This window comes from Chenopodium quinoa, unplaced genomic scaffold (assembly GCF_001683475.1).
Source record: "Chenopodium quinoa cultivar QQ74 unplaced genomic scaffold, ASM168347v1, whole genome shotgun sequence".
NCBI lineage: Eukaryota > Viridiplantae > Streptophyta > Magnoliopsida > Caryophyllales > Amaranthaceae > Chenopodium > Chenopodium quinoa.
In genome coordinates, this window is record NW_018742899.1 from 1,669,946 (window position 1) to 1,689,514 (window position 19,569).

Genomic DNA, 19,569 nt, shown 5'->3' on the forward strand with positions numbered 1-19,569 from the left:
GAACACTTAAAAAAAATTAAAGAATAAAATATAAACAAACAAAGAAAAAAAAACCAACACATACAAAATATATATAAACATAAAAGAAAAATTAAAAAAAATTAACTAAACGAAAACATTATCAAATAAAGAGAAAAATGTACTAACAAATTGCAATAACAAATATAAAAAAAAAATGTACGAAACAAACATACAAACAAATGTAAAGGAAATATAAACGTAAAAAAAATACAACAAAATTGAAAAAAATTATAATAATAAACAACAATATATACAAAAACAAACAAAAAAAAAAAAATCTGATTTAAAAAAAAAAAAAACTTAAAAAACAAAAAACAAAAAAAAATTCTGATTTAAAAAAAAAATAACTTAAAAAAACAAAAAAAAAATTCTAATTTTCAAAAAAAAAAACTTAAAAAAAAAACAAACAAAAATATTCTGATTTTCAAAAAAATAACTTCAAAAAAAAAAAAAACCCGTGAATGGCGGGGCGCCTGGCCAGGACGCCCAGCCACTGGTGGTGGCGCCAGATCTAGACGCCAGAACCACGGCGTTGGCGTATGAGCTGGATGCCCTAGCCACGACAGCGGCGAATTGGAAAAACGCCACAACTGTGGCGGCGACGTCCAACCCAGACGCCAGTGCCGTGGTTCCGGCGTCTGCTTCTGGCGCCACCACCACCGACTGGGCGTCCTGGCCAGGCGCCCCGCCCTTCACGATAGTTTTTTATTTTATTTTTTTTTTGGAAAAAAAGGTACCTTTCCACCGTGAGACCTCCTTCCCTCCGCCGCCGCCGTCGCTAATTCTTGCCTTGCCGCCTCGACATTGCCGTACTTTGAATTTTTTTTTTTTTAAAAAGATGTAGAAAGAAAATGAGTGAGATTTTTTTTTTTGTGATGAGAGTGTGTTTCTTTTTTTTATTTTTTTATTTTTTTTATGTTAAGGGCAATAGTGTTAATTCAATGGAAAATTGTGGGCTTTAATTGGTAATTTGTAGGCGATGTTTAGCGATTCAGTTAATTTTGTCCAAAAAAGAGGTAATAGAAGTTGGTAAACCATAAGACCATACATATTGGTTCTACATGTCCATCTGATTTAATTCAATCACATACAAATGATACAATTAACAATTTCCTTCCTCAAATGACCGGTTAACCATCTTGAAGAACATACCTTAAAATTAAATCCCGACTTTTTCCGACGAGATCAATCGGAATCTCGTCGGATCTCTCGATCCTTCCCTTAGGTATAATTTTCTCTCTCCTCAAATGGCGTCCCAAATTCGATCATCAACTTCGAATTCAAAATTCAGATGTTTTTTGCAGGTAATTTGAGCTACAATGGAGTGGACTACGATACAACATCTAGATCTTCGACATGTCGGTCGAGAAGCGAAGCCATTGCAGCCTCATGCCGCTGCTTTTCATCCCAGTCAAGCCCTAATTGCTACTGCTGTCGGAAAATACATTATTGGTAATATTGCTAATTCTCAATTTCCAATTGTTAAAATTAAGATGATTCTTTTTGTGTGATTTTGATTATACGAAGTATGTGATTGTTATTGTGTGATTGAGTTGGTATGTGATGTTGTTGAATCTTGCTTGGTGTGTTGTAGAATTTGATGCACTTACTGGGAGTAAGATCTCTACCATTGACATTGGTTCGCCTGTCGTTCGGATGTCATATAGTCCTACCAGTGGTCATGTTGTGATTGCTATACTCGAGGTAATTTTACGGAATTATTGAATTATGCTGCCTTGTTGTAAATTGTACTCGGTAATTTGCAATTCGCCCGAAATATGAGAGGTGTTGATTTACTTTTATACGGAGTATGTTTTACTCTTTAGCTTGATATATATATACGTATTAGAATAAAATCCAAATTAGGCCTACAACTCATTCACATGTGCTAGCCATTAATGTGGGTTTCTGTGATTCTTAGAAAAGCAAGGTTTGCCAACTACTTGATACATATATACATATTTCTTGCTTGAACATGTTACCTAGCTTGATTTACGCTTGTTTCAACCAGATCATTCCCTCTGAATTACCCTTTTTGACAAAATGATGTTCCAAAAGTCTCGGTCTACTTCTCAATCATAAGGCAGCCTAAAACCATAATTACCTTAAATTACGAGGGCTTAAATCCATGGATTGAATTGTCATTTTCTCGTAAGACTAGTTGAGGCTTAATATCTGAGCTAAGTCCTCAGAAAAGGCAGCTAAAAGATGAAAATACTTCAAGATTCATGGCGAAAGTTCTTTATAAGACTATAACTTCTATATTTAATATCAGATTTTAAGTCCCATTAACTTTCAATACCAGTTCATTCTTTCGTGTATATACTAGAGATATTGGTTTGGCTTGTTGCTCATTGGATGGACCAAGTTAAACTCCATATTGTTCAGGTTATTAAGACAGTCATCAGGATCCTTAGTAGCAAAATTCAAAATTTACATGACCTGGTGGTTGAGAAGGCTCACTAGTTGTGGGTTGCAAGATCGACATTAGTTAGTAATTCTTTTCAATTTACTTAATTTCCTCAACTCTGGAGTTTGGAGTAATAACCATCTACTTCTAAGGATCTAGCAATATAAGGACATGTTTCCCCTTTTATAAATTACCTAGCCACTCTTTGAGATATATCCTTGTAATCTTTAGCCATTTAGGTTGTAATGTCCCTTGTTCTTGAAATCGCACCAGCCTCAGTTTCCTTTACTACATCCTCTGGCTTATTCCCTTGAACAAAGCTATGGGAAGCTCTATCCGATGTCTCCTTGCTTGTGGATGTTGTCTTTAAATGGCTATGAGTTATCTATAGGAGTATTAGTTATGAAAGGAGGGTTATGTTAAGATATACTTCGTATTATCTAATCACTTCTTCCTTTATGGATCAATTACCTTTAAAGGAAGTTTACAAATATTGAATCATTTTCCTGCACGAAATCCAATATGGTCTTATTGAAATTTCGTAAGTTCCTCATTTACATGATTTTTATGGTCCCTCTCGCCTCTCACCTCTCAACTTTTACCTCTTTCTTACTGTTCCTCCTCCATGTTATGATATACTTCCTCTATTTTTATTACTCGCAACATTTTAATAGTTTACACTATTCACATACTCCACTTCAATTGCATTTCGTGATTTATATGGGATTTTGTTAGATTTGTCTCAATGTCTACTTTATTAAATTCTAATTTTTATAATTGTTACGAATGTATAATTAAAGATAAAAATGATTGAAGTTATACATTGGCAAATATGAAACAAGAATTGTTGCAAGTAAAATAAAAAAGCGGAGGAAGTATATGCTAATGATTGTTCCATTGACGTACTCCTGTCTACACCAGCTTCTTTATATCTTTTCAAGGCTCTGTTGTTGGGGAAGGATGTTGGCATGTATACGTTTTGGTAGCCACAATGTTGTGATGAGTCAAATTTCTAAGCTGTATGAGAATTGTGAGTGATTACCTTTGGGTAGTTTTCCTCCTTTCTTTATGTTGTAAAAATGGTTTCTAAGCACTTTTGAACCGACAATTGCTGATAATTCAGTTTCTTGTGAATGAAATGGTGGAAAGGGTACGATGTCTCTTTAGATTATTTTTCAATTTTTAAGATATCTTATTAACTTAAATGGTGCTTTTGCATCTTAGGGAAAAATAATTAAGGAATATGGGCACCGATGGTCATGTCTTTCTTCTTGAATTCCAGTTAGTATTTTGGTATGCTCTTCACAGAACTTCGCTATGATGTTCTTGCCATAAAAGTTCACTGTGGTGCTCTTGTCTCAAAATTCACTCTGGTGCTATGCTTCTCGCTTAACTTTGATTTAATATGATCTCTCTCTTCATCTCTTGGACTCATGTTGTTGACACTTCAATAGTTAGATCAATTAGTTTTAAGTGGATGCTGCCTTCTGGTACCACTAACCGCCGCGATCAGCCCCGAACTAGCATTTGGGGGAAAGTATAGTAAACCTGAGATCCTTAATTTGTGAACAGCTTAAAATCTTTTAATGACATTTCAAATGTTGATGGAGTGTTTTGCTGTTTAGGACTGTACCATTCGCTCCTGTGATTTTGATGCGGAGCAAACTTGTGTTCTTCACTCACCAGAGAGGAAAATGGAACCAATTTCTTCTGATGCTGAAGTTCATATGGCCTTGACTCCTCTCCAACCTGTTGTTTTTTTTGGTTTTCACAAAAAGATGAGTGTAACAGGTTTGTTTGGCTCTATTATTATGTGGATAATGAATTTCTAAGAGGTGCGGGTGCCTGTAGCTCAACTTGTTTGTCTGTATCAAATATCTTGTTTAGTGTTTGTTAGGAAGACATTGGTCTTATATTGGGCAATGTAACATTTATGAGGATTAAGGCTTTGATTAATTGATTGATTGATTGGGCAATGTAACATTTATGAGGGGAAGTTGGTTGAAGCTCTTATTAAGGGCTTCAATGTAGTTGTTGCTATTCCAGTTGGAAAAACTAAAACTTATCTAGATATAAAACTTACAACATTAATATCAAGTTGATGAAGCATTTCGAAGGTGAGTGATCCCCATATTTCTATGGGCAGGAATAGCAATAGCTTTTACTTAATCTGGAATTTGTCCAAGGGTTTCTTTTTGCTATCATGAAGACATGAACATTACTGCCTTCAATAAAGATTAGAATCATTGTTTATGTCATTATTAAGAATTAAGATCATGAACAATTGTGTATTGTTCCTATATTGTTTTTGCTGCTTGTAGAACAACTATTATTACTACCCTATTGTTTTCACGACTCCCTCCGTCCTAGATTTTTCCTTACACCTTCCTTTTTCACCTGTCCTTGAATACTCGTTACACTTTTATTTTAAGAATGACCCCATCTATGTAACAATACCTCCCTCTTCCTAAGACTAAAAAGTTTGGTCCCCCTCATATGCTTTCTCATTCAATAAAAAAAAAAAAAAAACCTCACTATTTCTTACCACATCTGCTTTTTCAATGATATTACAATGAATGACCCAACCACTTGTTGCCTATAAATTTTAGCAAAAGTGTTGAGGGATTTTTATTATTGTAGTTGTTGTTGTGGTTGTGGCAGTAACTAACTCTGGATAACTGGAGTTTGAGAAAAAAATTGGTATCTATAGCTATGAAGGGAGATGAGGCATCCGTGTTTGATTTAATTATTGTGTTCATGATGTGAACTTTCTGCCTTAATGGCTCAGCTTCTTTTTTTAGCAAGTCCACTTATTTATACTCTTTAAGCAGTTGTCGGAACTGTTGAGGGAGGCAGGTCTCCCACAAAAATAAAGACAGATTTGAAGAAACCTATTGTGAATCTTGCTTGTCATCCCCGACTTCCAGTTTTGGTAATTCCACTGCTTGATGTCTTGCTCACTTTTTCTTTGCTGCTCATAATCTGTTTGACCATCAATTCTGAGCTTTATGAGGCTGTGATTTCAGTATGTAGCTTATGCAGAAGGGTTGATTAGAGCTTACAATATTCATACGTATGCGGTTCTCTACACATTACAACGTAAGACTGGAGTATCATTCTTGCCTTCCTGTTTAGATTGCTTTGCAGCAGCATGGATACATATGTATATGCCTCACTTTAACCTGATGTTGCAGTTGATAATACTATAAAGCTACTTGGTGCTGGTGCCTTTGCTTTTCATCCAACACTAGAGTGGATGTTTGTTGGTGACAGGCGGGGTACACTTTTGGCATGGGATGTGTCTACAGAGAGACCAAGTATGATTGGAATGTAAGATCCTTTTTAATTACCTTTAATAAGTGTCTCACTATGACTTGTTCTTGAGTAAGCTGTTTGTCAATTAATCTGTCCTTTTAACTTGGGTCCTTCCTCCTTACTATTTTGTTATTACAATTATCTGCATATAAAATTGTGACATAAGTCATGCGCAATGTATCACTCTTTAAAATTTATTTCAGAACACAAGTGGGTTCCCAACCTATCACATCAGTTGCTTGGCTGCCAGCATTGCGGTTGATAGCCACTTTGTCAAAAGATGGTTCCCTTCAAGTCTGGAAAACACGGGTGGTACTTAATCCCAATAGAGCGCCTATGCAAGCAAGTTTCTTTGAGCCTGCTGGTTAGAAATTTCTTGAACTCTTTCCATTGCTGACAAATTTGTGTAGTAATCTTATTTTTAGTAAGATTATTAGTTTATCAAGCTGAACTCTAGAGGATTCAGGGTCATGTTCTCTGCTTCTAGATATGTTTTAACTTATTCCTGGGTATGAAACTTGTCTCACATTACCCTGTCATTTCTGTACAAGAAAGAATTAGTTGCTGTAATCTGGTTAATGTTCACCTATTGAAAAAAAATATTAAATAATCATATATCGTTAAATGCTCTGTAAATAATTATTAAGTGTTTTTATGCAGATTAACACAATCCTGTAAAAGACCCCTCTTGGTTTCTTGTTAGAAACAACAGTTATTATTTATAAATTTTAATATAAAGGACTTAATAATTTTGAAAAGCGCGCAAGACACATTCAGGCTCGAGAGCTGGCGCCTTAGCTCTGCTAGGCACAAGGACCTAAAAAAGGCTCATGCCTTTGTGCTTTTTTCTAGGTTGCAGGCGTAGAGCTTTTTGCACTTTATATTGTGGCCTTTGTAGGGCGTCAATAGCTGTTGTGTATTATAAGTTTTTTAAAAACACCACGTGACTTTGCAACAGTCAGTTTTACTTGAATACCAAAGGAGAGAGAAGGTGGCCATATCCACCCATTTAATTCAAGAAACCTAGCTATCATGGGGACTCTTTCTCAAAGTTATTTTATAGACTTATTTGATAGAATATAATTAATTGATATTTATAATTAAAGTACACCTCACCTACAAAAGGTGAGTGCCTTCACCTTGCGCCTATGTTCCAAGGTCTTTTGCGCCTTGCTGCACCTCGCGCCTTTTAAAAGTAAGTAAAGGAATGACAAAGAAGATAGGTAAATTACGAAGCCATTTTTCAAAATAGGAATGTTTGAACCGATTTATTAATTGAGTATGTAATTAATTGAAATGTTTTTTAGTCTTATGGACCTACTGTATTTAAGTTAACTGAAATTTGATATCACTGGGTAATCACATTGAAGTTGGTAGCTTGCTGAAATACTTTTCAGCAGCATGTTTTTCTATTATTTTGACATTATTGAATATTTCAGTATGCACCCTTCAAATTTCTTGGCTTCCAACAGGAAACTGGAAGGTTGGCATGATTACATCTGATAACACAAGTCCTATTTAATCCACGAGCACCCATAATTAAGTTATAATTGCTAATTTTATGTTGAATTTCCTAGAAAAACCCTTTGATGGACCTCTGTGTAAGGAGTCCAATTCTTCCCACATCCTAGATTTTTGAGATTCCCTCCTAAGTAATCTGTGGTTGGAAGAGCAAGGAGTATAACCTGTGTATGAAAGGAGATACAAGACAGACATAAAGTCCAGCTGGCTTTCAGAGAAAAGATTAATTGATAATGGCATTCTGAATTCCTCACCCTAGGATAGATAAGTGCTCATTAGTTTATTACTGATGAATGCTTTTCTCTCATAAGCCCACTGATTATGCTCCTTTGTACTCCAGAAATCTGCAGAACTGGAAACTGCAGTATCTATTCAGTTTTCATATCCAACCATAGAGATATTTTTGGCTGAATTAAGTTGAGCTATTTTAATAGACTAGACAAACTATTAGTAACAGAGTGATAAGCTTGAGGGAAGTGTTATTAGCTTCTTCGCCTATAGGCTGTGGCGGTTGTTGTTGGTCTACTGCCCTTTTTATCAGCATATTCTTTGTAGATATCTTCCTGTAGCTGCTTCTTACACCAATAAAGTAGCCTCAGAAGAAGCGTATCACATCTGAAAAGTCCTCGGTCAAAAATCTTAATCCCTTCATGTGCATTGCAGAGACTGTGTGTAAAGCATTCTTTGGCGAAGTCTAATTTTTTTAGATAATTTTTTTTTAACTATGTAAACAAATCTATTACACTTGTTGAACAATCAATCGTAGAGCTCGGCTCTTATTTTGCAAATACTCTACTGACTACTTCAGGGAGAGTATAAAGACATCATTCATTATACTTTGAATAACTACTATATTATGAATGCTTGGCTTGTGTGGTCTAGCTCCCTCTCTCTATATGTATGTATATGTTTGAGCGTTTGTGTCATCAATGAGACAATTTTTGGAGGTGCATGTACTTTAGTCCACAGAAATCCAGGAGAAGTTATACTTTTTAGCCAAGTATAAACTATTCAGTTTGTAAGAGTTTGCTGTGGTTGCAGCTTGATGTAAGCTGTTATTTGAAGCTGCTATCGTTTTCTTTCCTCTCATGTCTACAAATTGCCTCTCTCTTGTGTAGCAATCGAATCTCTCGACATTCCAAAGATTCTATCTCAGCAGGGCGGAGAAGTTGCTTATCCATTGCCACGTGTCAGAGCTCTGGAAGTTCACACTAAATTGAATATGGCCTCATTACTATTTGCAGTTGAGTATATTCATCTGAATGAATTTTCTTGGCTTATCACTTAATTTTTGAAGGTTTGATATATTTCTTTTTATCTTTTAGAAAATGGCAAATGTAGACAATGTTAAAAACAAGGCATTCACTAGAGAAGGAAGGAAACAACTCTTTGCTGTTCTCCAAAGTGCAAGGGGATCTTCAGGTGATAAGAAATTGTTTTTAGCTTCTTAATGCATTGCCATCATGTTTCTTTGAGATGCTTCAAAGCCTGTTTTCTTTGAAGATGTGTTAGAAGCTGGACATACAAGTGCACTAAGATTCTCTTTTTTTTTTTGGACTTCAAGTCTTTCTGACAATGTGATTCAACTATTGTTTAGTGACAAAGAAATAGCTTTGGCATCTTATACTGCTAGTCAAATATAGTAGATTTGTAGCTTCCATGCTGTTTGTTTATCACCTCACTTGTATTCTTAGAGATTTGGAGTTTGTGATTGAAGTCACTTATTGTTCTCTCCTTGCTAAACTTTGAGTTGCAACGAAATCTTGGACTAGGACTGTATTTGACGTTGTTTCTAAGACTGGAGCAATACCAATTATACACTGTTTTCAAAGGAGACAATTAAGTAGGGATAGAACCTAGCAAACATATGTTTATGCTAGGGTGATAGACTGAGCACAAATTCTAGGAATGTTGGTTTGACTTAACTTATTATTTGCTCTGCCAGCTTATCGTCAATTCTTGTTCTGTGGTAGTACTTTACTAAGTATTTTCTTATGAAGCATATATATATATTTTTTTTTTATTTTTTTTTTATTTTTTTTTTGGTGATAGTACAAGTTATTATCTATCCCATCAATTAGCCCCTTTCTTATTCTAGAAAATATCTTATTTTGTGAATATTGAATGCCGTTCCAAGTTTCTACAATGTTCACCTCCACATACTTTGGTATGTATAAAAGCAATGAAACAATTTCTCATGTTAGATATTGCTTTATTTTGCCGTTCAGTACTGATAACTTTACTTTCTAGGCAATCGTTCATTTTAATTGATGTAATCTTTGATTGCAGCATCTGTTTTGAAGGAAAAACTTGCTGCATTGGGCTCTTCTGGAGTACTGGCTGACCACCAGTTGCAAGCACAATTGCAAGAGCATCATTTGAAAGGGTGGGTTGAGATGCTGTTTTAATTTTAACTTTTATCCCTATTGTTTTCGTATGAAAGGAGAATTTTTTTTAGTGACATTTACAGTTGCTTTTCCTATTTAAGAATCAATGCCAACACAATGAATATTCATTCGGCTACTTGGTTTAGTGTGAGTCTACTAGATGGATTTTGAGCAAAGAGCACCTTTTGATGAGAGACTAGAACAAAAGGCTTCAAAGAAACTAATCTTTATTGATCTGTATGAAGCCAGTAGGTGAACAATGGTAATTGTGGGTATCTGTACCTGAGGTTCTAGGTAAGGGTCAATATATATTGAGCGGAATAGGAGATCCTTCGAACATTGGTATATTAGAAATCCTGGCAAATTTAAAACTTAAAATTAATTAATGTTTTACTGGGCATTCTGCATTTGTTACACAACAAACTATCAAGCCAAGCAAGGATAGTGGGTGGGAATATTATTGGACTATTGGTTTGAGTTCTGAAAGAATTTGATGTTACAAGAAATGCTTATATATGAATTGGATCTCGGTGCTGATTTATTAGTTTTATTTTTCACTAGTCGATTTGTACACCATAGAGGACGAGGGCCATGTTGCTGCATGTTGGATTAGGGTTTAAATACCCGCTATATGTATTTTTATTTCTATAAAAATTTTGTTTTGCTTTTTATTCTATAAAGTAAGAGGATTCCAAAATCTTTCATATTGCTTCCTTCTTAAAAAAATCTTTTTTTTTTTGGGTAGTTTTGCCATGTGTTCACAGCTTCACACTATGTTCTTAACAAGCAAGCCATATGAAAGAGTTTATCCTTAAAAAGGAACAGGGATTGTCTTTTAAGGTCTTATCTGTTTAAACTTTAAAGAACTTCAGATAAACAGAAGGCCTTAAAACTTCTTACCCATGATTGTCCTTCTTTAATCCTTATGTCATTTTGTGTGTTAGACCTTTCTAAATGTTCCACTGCTCACTTGGTTTATAGCACTGGTGGAGACACTAAACATCGGTGTTGGCCCCGCTTGTGTCTGCTATGCGCACACAAGTGCCGCGACTAACCCCTCACTCTTGTAGCCAATTGGCAAAAGTGCTCCTTATGAATCAAACGCTTACTTGTGCTTCAATAAGTATTCATCCCTTTCCGTGCAAGACTTGCACTCTTGCTGGTTGGTAGGCAAGGGCGCGTTGCACGATTCGTCGTCAAAACACTCGAACCTTCTAAAAGGATTGATAAATTGATATGGTGTCAGTTACACCATGATTTGATATGTTATTGTAGAAATCTTTCTCAAGTTCAGGCATCTTACATTTTATTCAAGTACAATATCCTTGCATTGGCATTTTTTCGCTATGCATATCAATACATAATTGACAATATTGTTATTATAGGATCAATCAATTAACAGAAAGCGATAGTCTTTTGTGTGTGTGTGTGTGTCAATATCATGGTATTTAAATGTTGATCGAAGATGATAGCTCTAGTTAAAGCTTTTACTAAGGCTATGTTCAGTTCAACTTATTTTGATCATACCACATCAGATATTATCTTATCTTTTTATTTGCGTTTATTTATCGTTGAATATCTTTATTTTCATAATTTAATTATTTTTTTGAAAATTTCATTTTTGGAAAGCACATATTAATACGATTTTAATGACATCTCATTTGATAATTTTTTATCTTACGAATTAGTGTACAAATTAGGTCAAAGTTTGGTCAAAACTAGAAATCAGATCAAATCAAATCAGAAAAATTCATACTATATTAGATCATGTGAACTGAACATAGCCTGATAAGGAATGTGAAATTAGTCATTGTTCTGGCTAAATGACAATTGTTGGACACTTGCACTTTAAAGTAGGAAAAGCCTGGTGCCTCTGTTGAAAAACAACCTTTTCATTTGTTTTTTCAATATTAATTGATTTAGTTTCTCCATATCTGATTAAAATTTTCTTTATTATGCCAGACAAAATCAGCTTACAATTGCTGACATTGCGCGGAAGGCTTTCCTGTACAGTGTATGTTGCTGCATTTTCTTATACTTGAAAATTCATTGTGGGCCTTTATGCTGTGGGGGAAGTTCCATCTTATGACTATAATGCACAACTGCACATTTGATACTGTTGTAGTGAATGTTGAGGCATTTTTGTATATGACTTTTTTTCTCTTTCCTAATGCATATCTGATTGGTAACTGTGGAACCTTTGTTCTCACTTTGGCCCTGAAAACATGTTTTCTTATCTTTTGTATGGAACTATGGATGTGCCACAGTTAGATGCTATTACAGTATATTTTAAGTTGGTGACATTCTATGATCAGCAACTGCTTGAAATTATGTTTGCTATTGCTGTAGATAAATATAATTCATGGAATTGGTTATGTTTAAGAAATTGCTTACATCAATAGATAATATTTACATCAGTGTTTACATATTTCTATCAATCTGATTAATAACATTGAGTCAAAGGCGTTCCACTTCTTTGTTTAACACACTTGTTTCTGTGATATAAAATTCCAGTTGGGAAACTACTATGCCTTTCGAAGTAATTTGCTCTTGATACTTATTACTTCATGTATTGTTCAATATTCTTATTTGTTTCACAGCATTTCTTGGAGGGGCATGCCAAAAGTGCTCCAGTTGCTCGTTTGCCTCTCATCACCTTACTAGATACTAGTAACCATCTTAGACATCTTCCTGTTTGTCAGGTACATCTTTCACTGGTCCCAGTAAACTGTAATTCGATATCTTTTTGATTTCATTAACTTATCCGCCTTGAAATTTGTATTCCATTTCAGCCATTTCATTTGGAGCTTAATTTTTTCAATAAAGCAAATCGGGTTCTGCATTATCCTGTCAGAGCATTCTACATGGAAGGTGTAAATCTTATGGCCTATAATCTATGTTCTGGAGCAGACAGTATTTACAAAAAGCTTTACAGCTCGGTACTAAGGCTAACTTCTGTATAGTAGTTTTTTTTTACAAGTTTTGTGATGTTTTTGTGTATCTGCTTCCATGATCATGTCTTAAACTCTTCCCTTTTTTGTTGTTGCTTTCAGATTCCTGGAAATGTTGAATATCAACCAAAGAGTGTTGTATATAGTAGGAAGCAGAATTTATTTCTTGTTATTTTTGAGTTAAGTGGTGCAGCAAATGAAGTTGTTCTCTACAAAGAAAATACTGATACCCGACTGGCGAATAGTAAAGACAGTACAGTCAAAGGTTGGTACATATAGAAACCAATTTCAGGTCTTCATGTGGAAAAGTATTCACACTGGATTTTGTATTGATGTAGGTCAAGATGCAGCGTTCATTGGTGTTGATGATAGCCAGTTTGCTATTCTTGACAGTGATAAGATTGGACTTGCTTTGTATATACTTCCTGGAATGTCATCTAAAGAACTTGATGACAAGAACAAAGCAGCACTTGAAGAAAATCCTACAGCAGATCTAGCTGCTGATCCTGCTCCAACAAGTTCTGTCAAGGGTCCAGTGCATTTTATGTTCGAATCTGAAGTTGACCGTATTTTCTCTACTCCATTAGGTAATTACAAAAGAAAATTTATATCTTTGATTTTCAATTTTATTTTTGAATATCTTGCTGATCCATTTTCTTTTTTTTTTTTTTTTAATTGCAGATTCAACCTTGATGTTTGCTTCTCATGGAAATCAGATTGCTTTGGCAAAGATTGTGCAAGGATATCGTCTATCAAGCAGTGATGGCCGTGGCCATTATATACCGACAATGGCTGAAGGGCGGAAGTCAATCAAGCTGAAAGCGAATGAGATAGTACTCCAGGTAATATTTGATACAGTGATAAGAGATATTTTTCGTTGCAATCACATTTATGCACAGATTACTTACCTCTTAAGAGGCATTTGGTTAATGTTGATGTCTTTTGGTTGACTACCTTTGTAGGTTCATTGGCAGGAGACTCTTAGAGGTCAAGTTGCTGGGATAATGACTACTCATAGAGTTATTATTGCTTCAGCAGATTTGGAGATTTTGGCTAGTAGCTTAGCAAAATTTGATAGAGGACTTCCTTCGATATCCTTTGTCAATTGGGCACCATTTTTCAGTTTTTGGATTTCAATAATTAAGAATATTTACAGAACTTGTTGAACTTGACTTTTTTTATACTTTAGATCTCTTCTGTGGATTGGTCCTGCTCTCCTTTTTTCTACTGCTACAGCAATCAGTGTGCTTGGATGGGATGGAAAAGTGAGGACTATCTTGTCAACTAGCTTGCCAAATGCAGGTATAGTGATGCCTTAGCTTTTTATGTATTGTCATATATCACTCTTTTGTCTACAATATGTTATAGTTTATCCATCCCTAAGAGAATGCCTAACAATTCCGTTTTGGCATTTTACTGTTTTGTATAGTATGCATAAACTTGTGCCACCTCCATTGTTGCACTAGCGTCTAGTATATGTATATTATGTGTTTTAAAATAATTTAATGAAAAGTTGAAAACACTTTCCAAAACTTTCTATTATGTCGAAGTGGCCTTTAGGACTGAGGTTATCCGAGCAATAAGCTGTTGCTTAATGACCTTTATTTTATCTGTTGAAATTTCTTACTTTTCAAGTGGCAACTTTTTAGATGTATATGTGAATGGGTGTAATTTTTTTTTTTTTTTTTTTTTACTGCAGTTCTTGTGGGAGCGTTAAATGATCGCTTGTTGCTAGCAAACCCAACAGACATAAGCCCCAGGCAAAAGAAGAAAATTGAGATAAAAAGCTGTCTTGTTGGACTTCTTGAGCCGCTTCTTATCGGATTTGGAACAATGCAGCAATACTTTGAGCAGAAGCTTGACCTTCCTGAAACATTATATCAGATCACATCAAGGTACACTTAGAAGTATTACGACTGGAATGCTTATTTTGGGACTTGTGTCCTTTTGTGATTTGTATAGGGTGCCCTGTGCCCCGGTGCCCCTGTGTCTTATTTCCTTTACATTGTGACCTTCCATCTGACTTGTTTATAATAATCCTGGTGAAGGTTTGACAGCCTTCGCATTACTCCTAGATCACTTGATATATTAGCTAGGGGCTCTCCAGTTTGTGGAGATCTTGCCGTGTCATTATCCCAAGCAGGTCCACAGTTTACTCAGGTGACTATTGAGTTATATTTCAAAGATTATGATACAGTTATATCCTTACAATAATTGTTTTCCTCACTTGCAATTTTGGAAATATACCTAGGTGCTGCGAGGAAGTTATGCCATCAAGGCCCTTCGTTTCTCTACTGCTTTGTCCGTGTTGAAAGATGAATATCTGCGTTCAAGAGATTACCCTCGATGTCCCCCGACATCTCATTTGTTTCATCGGTTCCGGGAGTTGGGATATGCCTGTATCAAGTATGTTGATAGTCCAAATAATTCTGAAGTTTTCTTTCTCATATGACCTTGATGATATTTTTTGGCTTGTTTTTACAGAGGAGAATTATTAGTAATCATCTTCATTTACACACATGCTTCCAAAATATGTGACATTATTCATAGTGCCAAATGCCCCACTCGCTAGTTTGGCTTGTTTGCCAATTCCATTCAGGAAGAATTAATTGAAAAAAAAAAATACAGAGGGAGTTATATATATGGAATGAGAAATCATGCATTTTTTTTTTTTGGTTATAAATTTCATATGTGAAGATGGTTTTGAATAGCAGCAGTCCGTAGCATTTTTTCGTGCAAATGATTTTGCCCTTCTTTTTCCTAGATAACAGATAAGTTGCAAATGAAATTGCAGGTATGGACAGTTTGACAGTGCTAAGGAAACATTTGAAGTTATTTCAGACTATGAAAGCATGCTTGATCTATTTATATGCCACCTCAATCCTAGTGCAATGCGACGTCTTGCACAGAAACTGGAAGAAGATGGTGCTGATCCAGAGTTGAGGAGATGTTGTGAAAGAATTTTACGAATTCGTTCCACTGGGTGGACACAAGGCATTTTTGCTAACTTTGCTGCTGAAAGTGTGGTTCCTAAAGGACCTGAATGGGGAGGTGGAAACTGGGAAATTAAAACACCAACAAATATGAAGGATATACCTCAATGGGAATTAGCTGCTGAGGTAATGCCATACATGAAAACTGATGATGGGCCTATCCCTGCAATTGTGACAGATCATGTTGGTGTTTATCTTGGCTGTATAAAAGGAAGAGGAAATGTTGTTGAAGTGAGAGAAGATAGTTTGGTGAAAGCTATTACATCTGCGGCTTCTGATGGTAAGCCAAACGGGATCTCTACTTTGGCTGATTCGATATCGAGCAAGGGAGCTACTGCAGCTGATTCGAAGGGTGCTTCATTGATGGGTCTAGAAACACTTACCAAACAGTCTTCAGGATCTGCTGCTGCAGATGAACAAGCAAAAGCCGAGGAAGAGTTTAAGAGGTCACTGTATGGTACTTCTGGTGGTGATAGTAGTGATGATGAAGAGGGTGAGTCAAAAACTAAGAAATTTCAAATCAGAATTCGAGATAAACCGCTTTCATCTGCTACTGTTGATGTCAATAAAATCAAAGAAGCCACGAGGCAGTTCAGTTTGGTCCCGCCAATGGGTAGGACCAAGTCATCAGCTGGTGGATCTCAGGACCTTGGCCACACATTCCAACCTGCCGTTACAGCAACCAGCATGGGCTCAGCTCCCCCTATTTATGCTGCTCCTGGGGATCTCTTTGGTTCTGATGCACTAGCTCAACCACCTGCTGGTTCCCAGCCATCACCAGTGGTGAAGGGAGGTGGGGCAGCTGTTGGGCCTATTCCCGAAGACTTTTTCCAAAACACTATCTCTTCTCTTCAAGTTGCAGCTTCGCTCGCTCCTCCAGGGACTGTAATTTCTAAACTGGATCAAAACTTTCAAGGGGTTGGAAGCCATCAGGTTGCAACTAGTCAACCTAGTTCATCTGCAAATAACATTGGTTTTGCAGATGGTGGCGTACCCCCTGAAGTGACTCAACAAACTGCATACTCAACTGAATCAATTGGGCTTCCAGATGGAGGGATTCCACCGCAATTTGTGGGTCAGAATGTTGTCCCGCCACAGCCTCAGATTCAAGCCACTCAGCTGTCTAGTTCCTCTCAACCTCTGGATCTTAGTGTATTAGGAGTGCCTCCTGGTGCGGCAGACTCTGAAAAGCCTCCTGCACAACCCATTCCAACTTCTGTACGTCCTGGACAGGTGAATTTCCCCGTCTTTCCATGTTTGCGTTTTGTATATCTTTGCCAGCTATCTTGAATTTCCTTTTGCTCCAGTGCTTAAGATTTCATTTTGTGCTTTATTATGTTACTCTCTTATGAATCTTCATAGCCCAGGCCTTTTTTTCTTTTTTCTTTTCCTTAATCTATTTTCTACTAGTCACTTTGCTCCATAGTTTTTGTTGTTTTCTGTAGGAAGTCCATATATATTAACTAAAATATTATCGACGGGCAAATTTCTCATCAAGTTAACTTCTTCACATGTTGTTTGTGTAGTTTTCTGTAGGAAGTCCAAATATATAAACAAAAATATTTTCAATGGGCATATTCTTGAGTCTTCTCTAATTGTGTTTACACTTCACTTTGAAGCAGGTTCCTCGCGGGGCAGCTGCTCCAGTATGCTTTAAGACTGGACTGGCACACCTTGAGCAGAATCAGCTACCAGATGCATTATCCTGTTTTGATGAATCTTTCCTTGCTTTAGCCAAAGATCACTCACGCGGCTCTGATATTAAGGCCCAAGCCACTATCTGTGCTCAGTATAAGATTGCAGTTACTCTGCTTCAGGTATAGTTTCTATAAACAACCTTTTTGAAGATGGGGATCTTCCCTTTAGCACCAATATTTCCTTCTGTTGTCTTCTTATTAGAGGTTATTATGACCCAAGTCGTTTTCCTGCATTCTTGGCGTGCTGCTATGGTGGATTGCAGCTACTGGTTTTTTGCTTTGTGGTTAGGGCATTCCTTGACCTTGCAGCTACTAGTATTTTGCTTTGTGGTTAGAGTATATCTGGCTGAAATGCTGAATAGCAGTTGCAGTCTGTGTGAAGAAGACAGGAAAACCTAGTGGCTTTATTAATTTGTATACAGTTTTGCTGTATGATGTGTTTTTTTGCATAAACCTACATGTTTGGTTGTATATCTATCCGTTGTCATAAAAAAATTTCACCTATAGCTATAAACCATTTACCCAACCCACATTAATTTTCAGGAAATTGGACGGCTACAGAGAGTTCAAGGCCCTCGTGCTATTAGTGCAAAAGATGAGATGGCCCGATTGTCCAGGCATCTTGGTTCATTGCCCCTTCTTGCAAAACATCGCATAAGCTGCATAAGAACTGCCATAAAACGGAACATGGAAGTCCAAAACTATGCTTATTCGAAACAGATGCTCGATCTCTTATTCTCTAAAGCACCTCCTGGCAAACAAGAGGAGTTGAGGAGCCTGATTGACTTATGTGTCCAAAGAGGCTTAACCAACAAATCAATCGATCCCATGGAAGACCCATCACAATTCTGTGCTGCCACCCTCAGCCGTTTATCCACAATTGGTTATGATGCTTGTGATCTCTGTGGTGCTAAATTTGCTGCATTATCAGCACCTGGTTGCATTATATGTGGTATGGGAAGCATCAAAAGGTCAGACTCTTTAGCAGGTCCTGTTCCCTCACCATTTGGCTAAGGTTAATGAATTTGATTGGATTTCAAAATGAGATGAAACCATTGTTTCTGTCTCACAATTTTCGGGCAAGTTATGATGTTTTTGACTTGCTGACTGCTGTGCAAGACGTAGTTGATATCTTTTAATTTCTATTACACCACCCCCCCCTCTATCGTTTGTCTTTAGAGGTTGGGAAAAGTGGAAGGGGTGGTTTCACCAGGTTTTGTCCCGAGCATATGTGTGTATTTGTGTATGTATAACGAGATTTTTTTTTCTTGGGAAGGAATATGCATATAGTATGTAGCTGTTATTACCCCTGTAAAATACTGAGTAGTTAAAACTATCCATTAGTTATAACATCTTGGATATTTATGGTTGCTCCTGTAAATGCCATGCCAGTTTTGACATTGAGAATTCACCTTTTCAGTTTGAGGAGAAACAAGTATGGGGAACTTGGGGAGGGTTATGGAAAATTTTCATTTTTGTGCTTGATGTTTAACCTAAATTGGGTAATTGATGTTTACAAACTAATAAAAACATAACAAGCGGAATAAGTTTGTAAATCTCTAGTAATCAAAGCAAAGAAATCTAAACGGGAGATATGTTAAGTGAAATTTTGCCAAAATTCAGGCAACTAAAATGGAGATTTCCTTGAAAAAAAAAGGTTCATTTAATAGAGTTGTGTTTGATATAACAGTAATTTATTGAACTATTACAACTTTGGGTGTTAGAAGATACCAATTTATATATATCAAAACTTTTGGTGTTTGAAAATAAAAATATTATTTTAAAAAAAAAAATATAACAAAGCTCTGATACCAATTTGTCAAGAAATAGACAAGGATCGATCGATTTAGGTAATATTGATATGCACGGAACATAGACAATAATAAGTTAAATTTGAGAAATAATGTAGAAAATAGATGAGATGAACACATGATATACATGGTTCGATTAAAATGACCTACGCCCACAGGATAAGAGATATTATTTTCTTATTAGCTTTCATGAAGGATAAACAAGAGATATAACAAAGAAGATACAATGCTCTCATCCCACAAAATCTCTCAAGTGGAGTTAAATGTTGGCTTGAATTGGCTAGGCTAATCAATGTGAGCACTTAAGCACTTTTAATTGTTCACCCAATGTTTCCTTATACTCCCTCTGTCCCCAAAAGTTTGACCCTTATGGTCAAAATTTAGCCCCAAAATGATCATCCCATTTGCATTAAAATACCCTCCAATTTACAACAATATTTGTGCAAAATTAGATTTCCCATGT

The 19,569-nt window shown here is 36.1% G+C and overlaps 1 protein-coding gene across 1 annotated transcript; it reads left to right on the forward strand.

Moving 5' to 3' along the window:
- Positions 1 to 948: 948 nt before the first annotated feature.
- Positions 949 to 18,699, forward strand: LOC110727102. Its single transcript, XM_021906646.1, has 25 exons — positions 949 to 1,246; positions 1,326 to 1,473; positions 1,616 to 1,725; positions 4,057 to 4,222; positions 5,263 to 5,363; positions 5,458 to 5,530; positions 5,626 to 5,761; positions 5,950 to 6,110; positions 8,386 to 8,510; positions 8,593 to 8,689; positions 9,557 to 9,653; positions 11,617 to 11,668; positions 12,255 to 12,356; positions 12,447 to 12,593; positions 12,708 to 12,870; positions 12,944 to 13,192; positions 13,287 to 13,447; positions 13,568 to 13,696; positions 13,790 to 13,907; positions 14,305 to 14,500; positions 14,654 to 14,765; positions 14,857 to 15,011; positions 15,400 to 16,831; positions 17,221 to 17,415; positions 17,839 to 18,699. Exons 2-25 carry the CDS (start codon positions 1,341 to 1,343, stop codon positions 18,307 to 18,309), a joined length of 4,881 nt encoding a protein of 1,626 aa, XP_021762338.1. The 5' UTR covers positions 949 to 1,246; positions 1,326 to 1,340; the 3' UTR covers positions 18,310 to 18,699.
- The last annotated feature ends 870 nt before the right edge of the window (positions 18,700 to 19,569 follow it).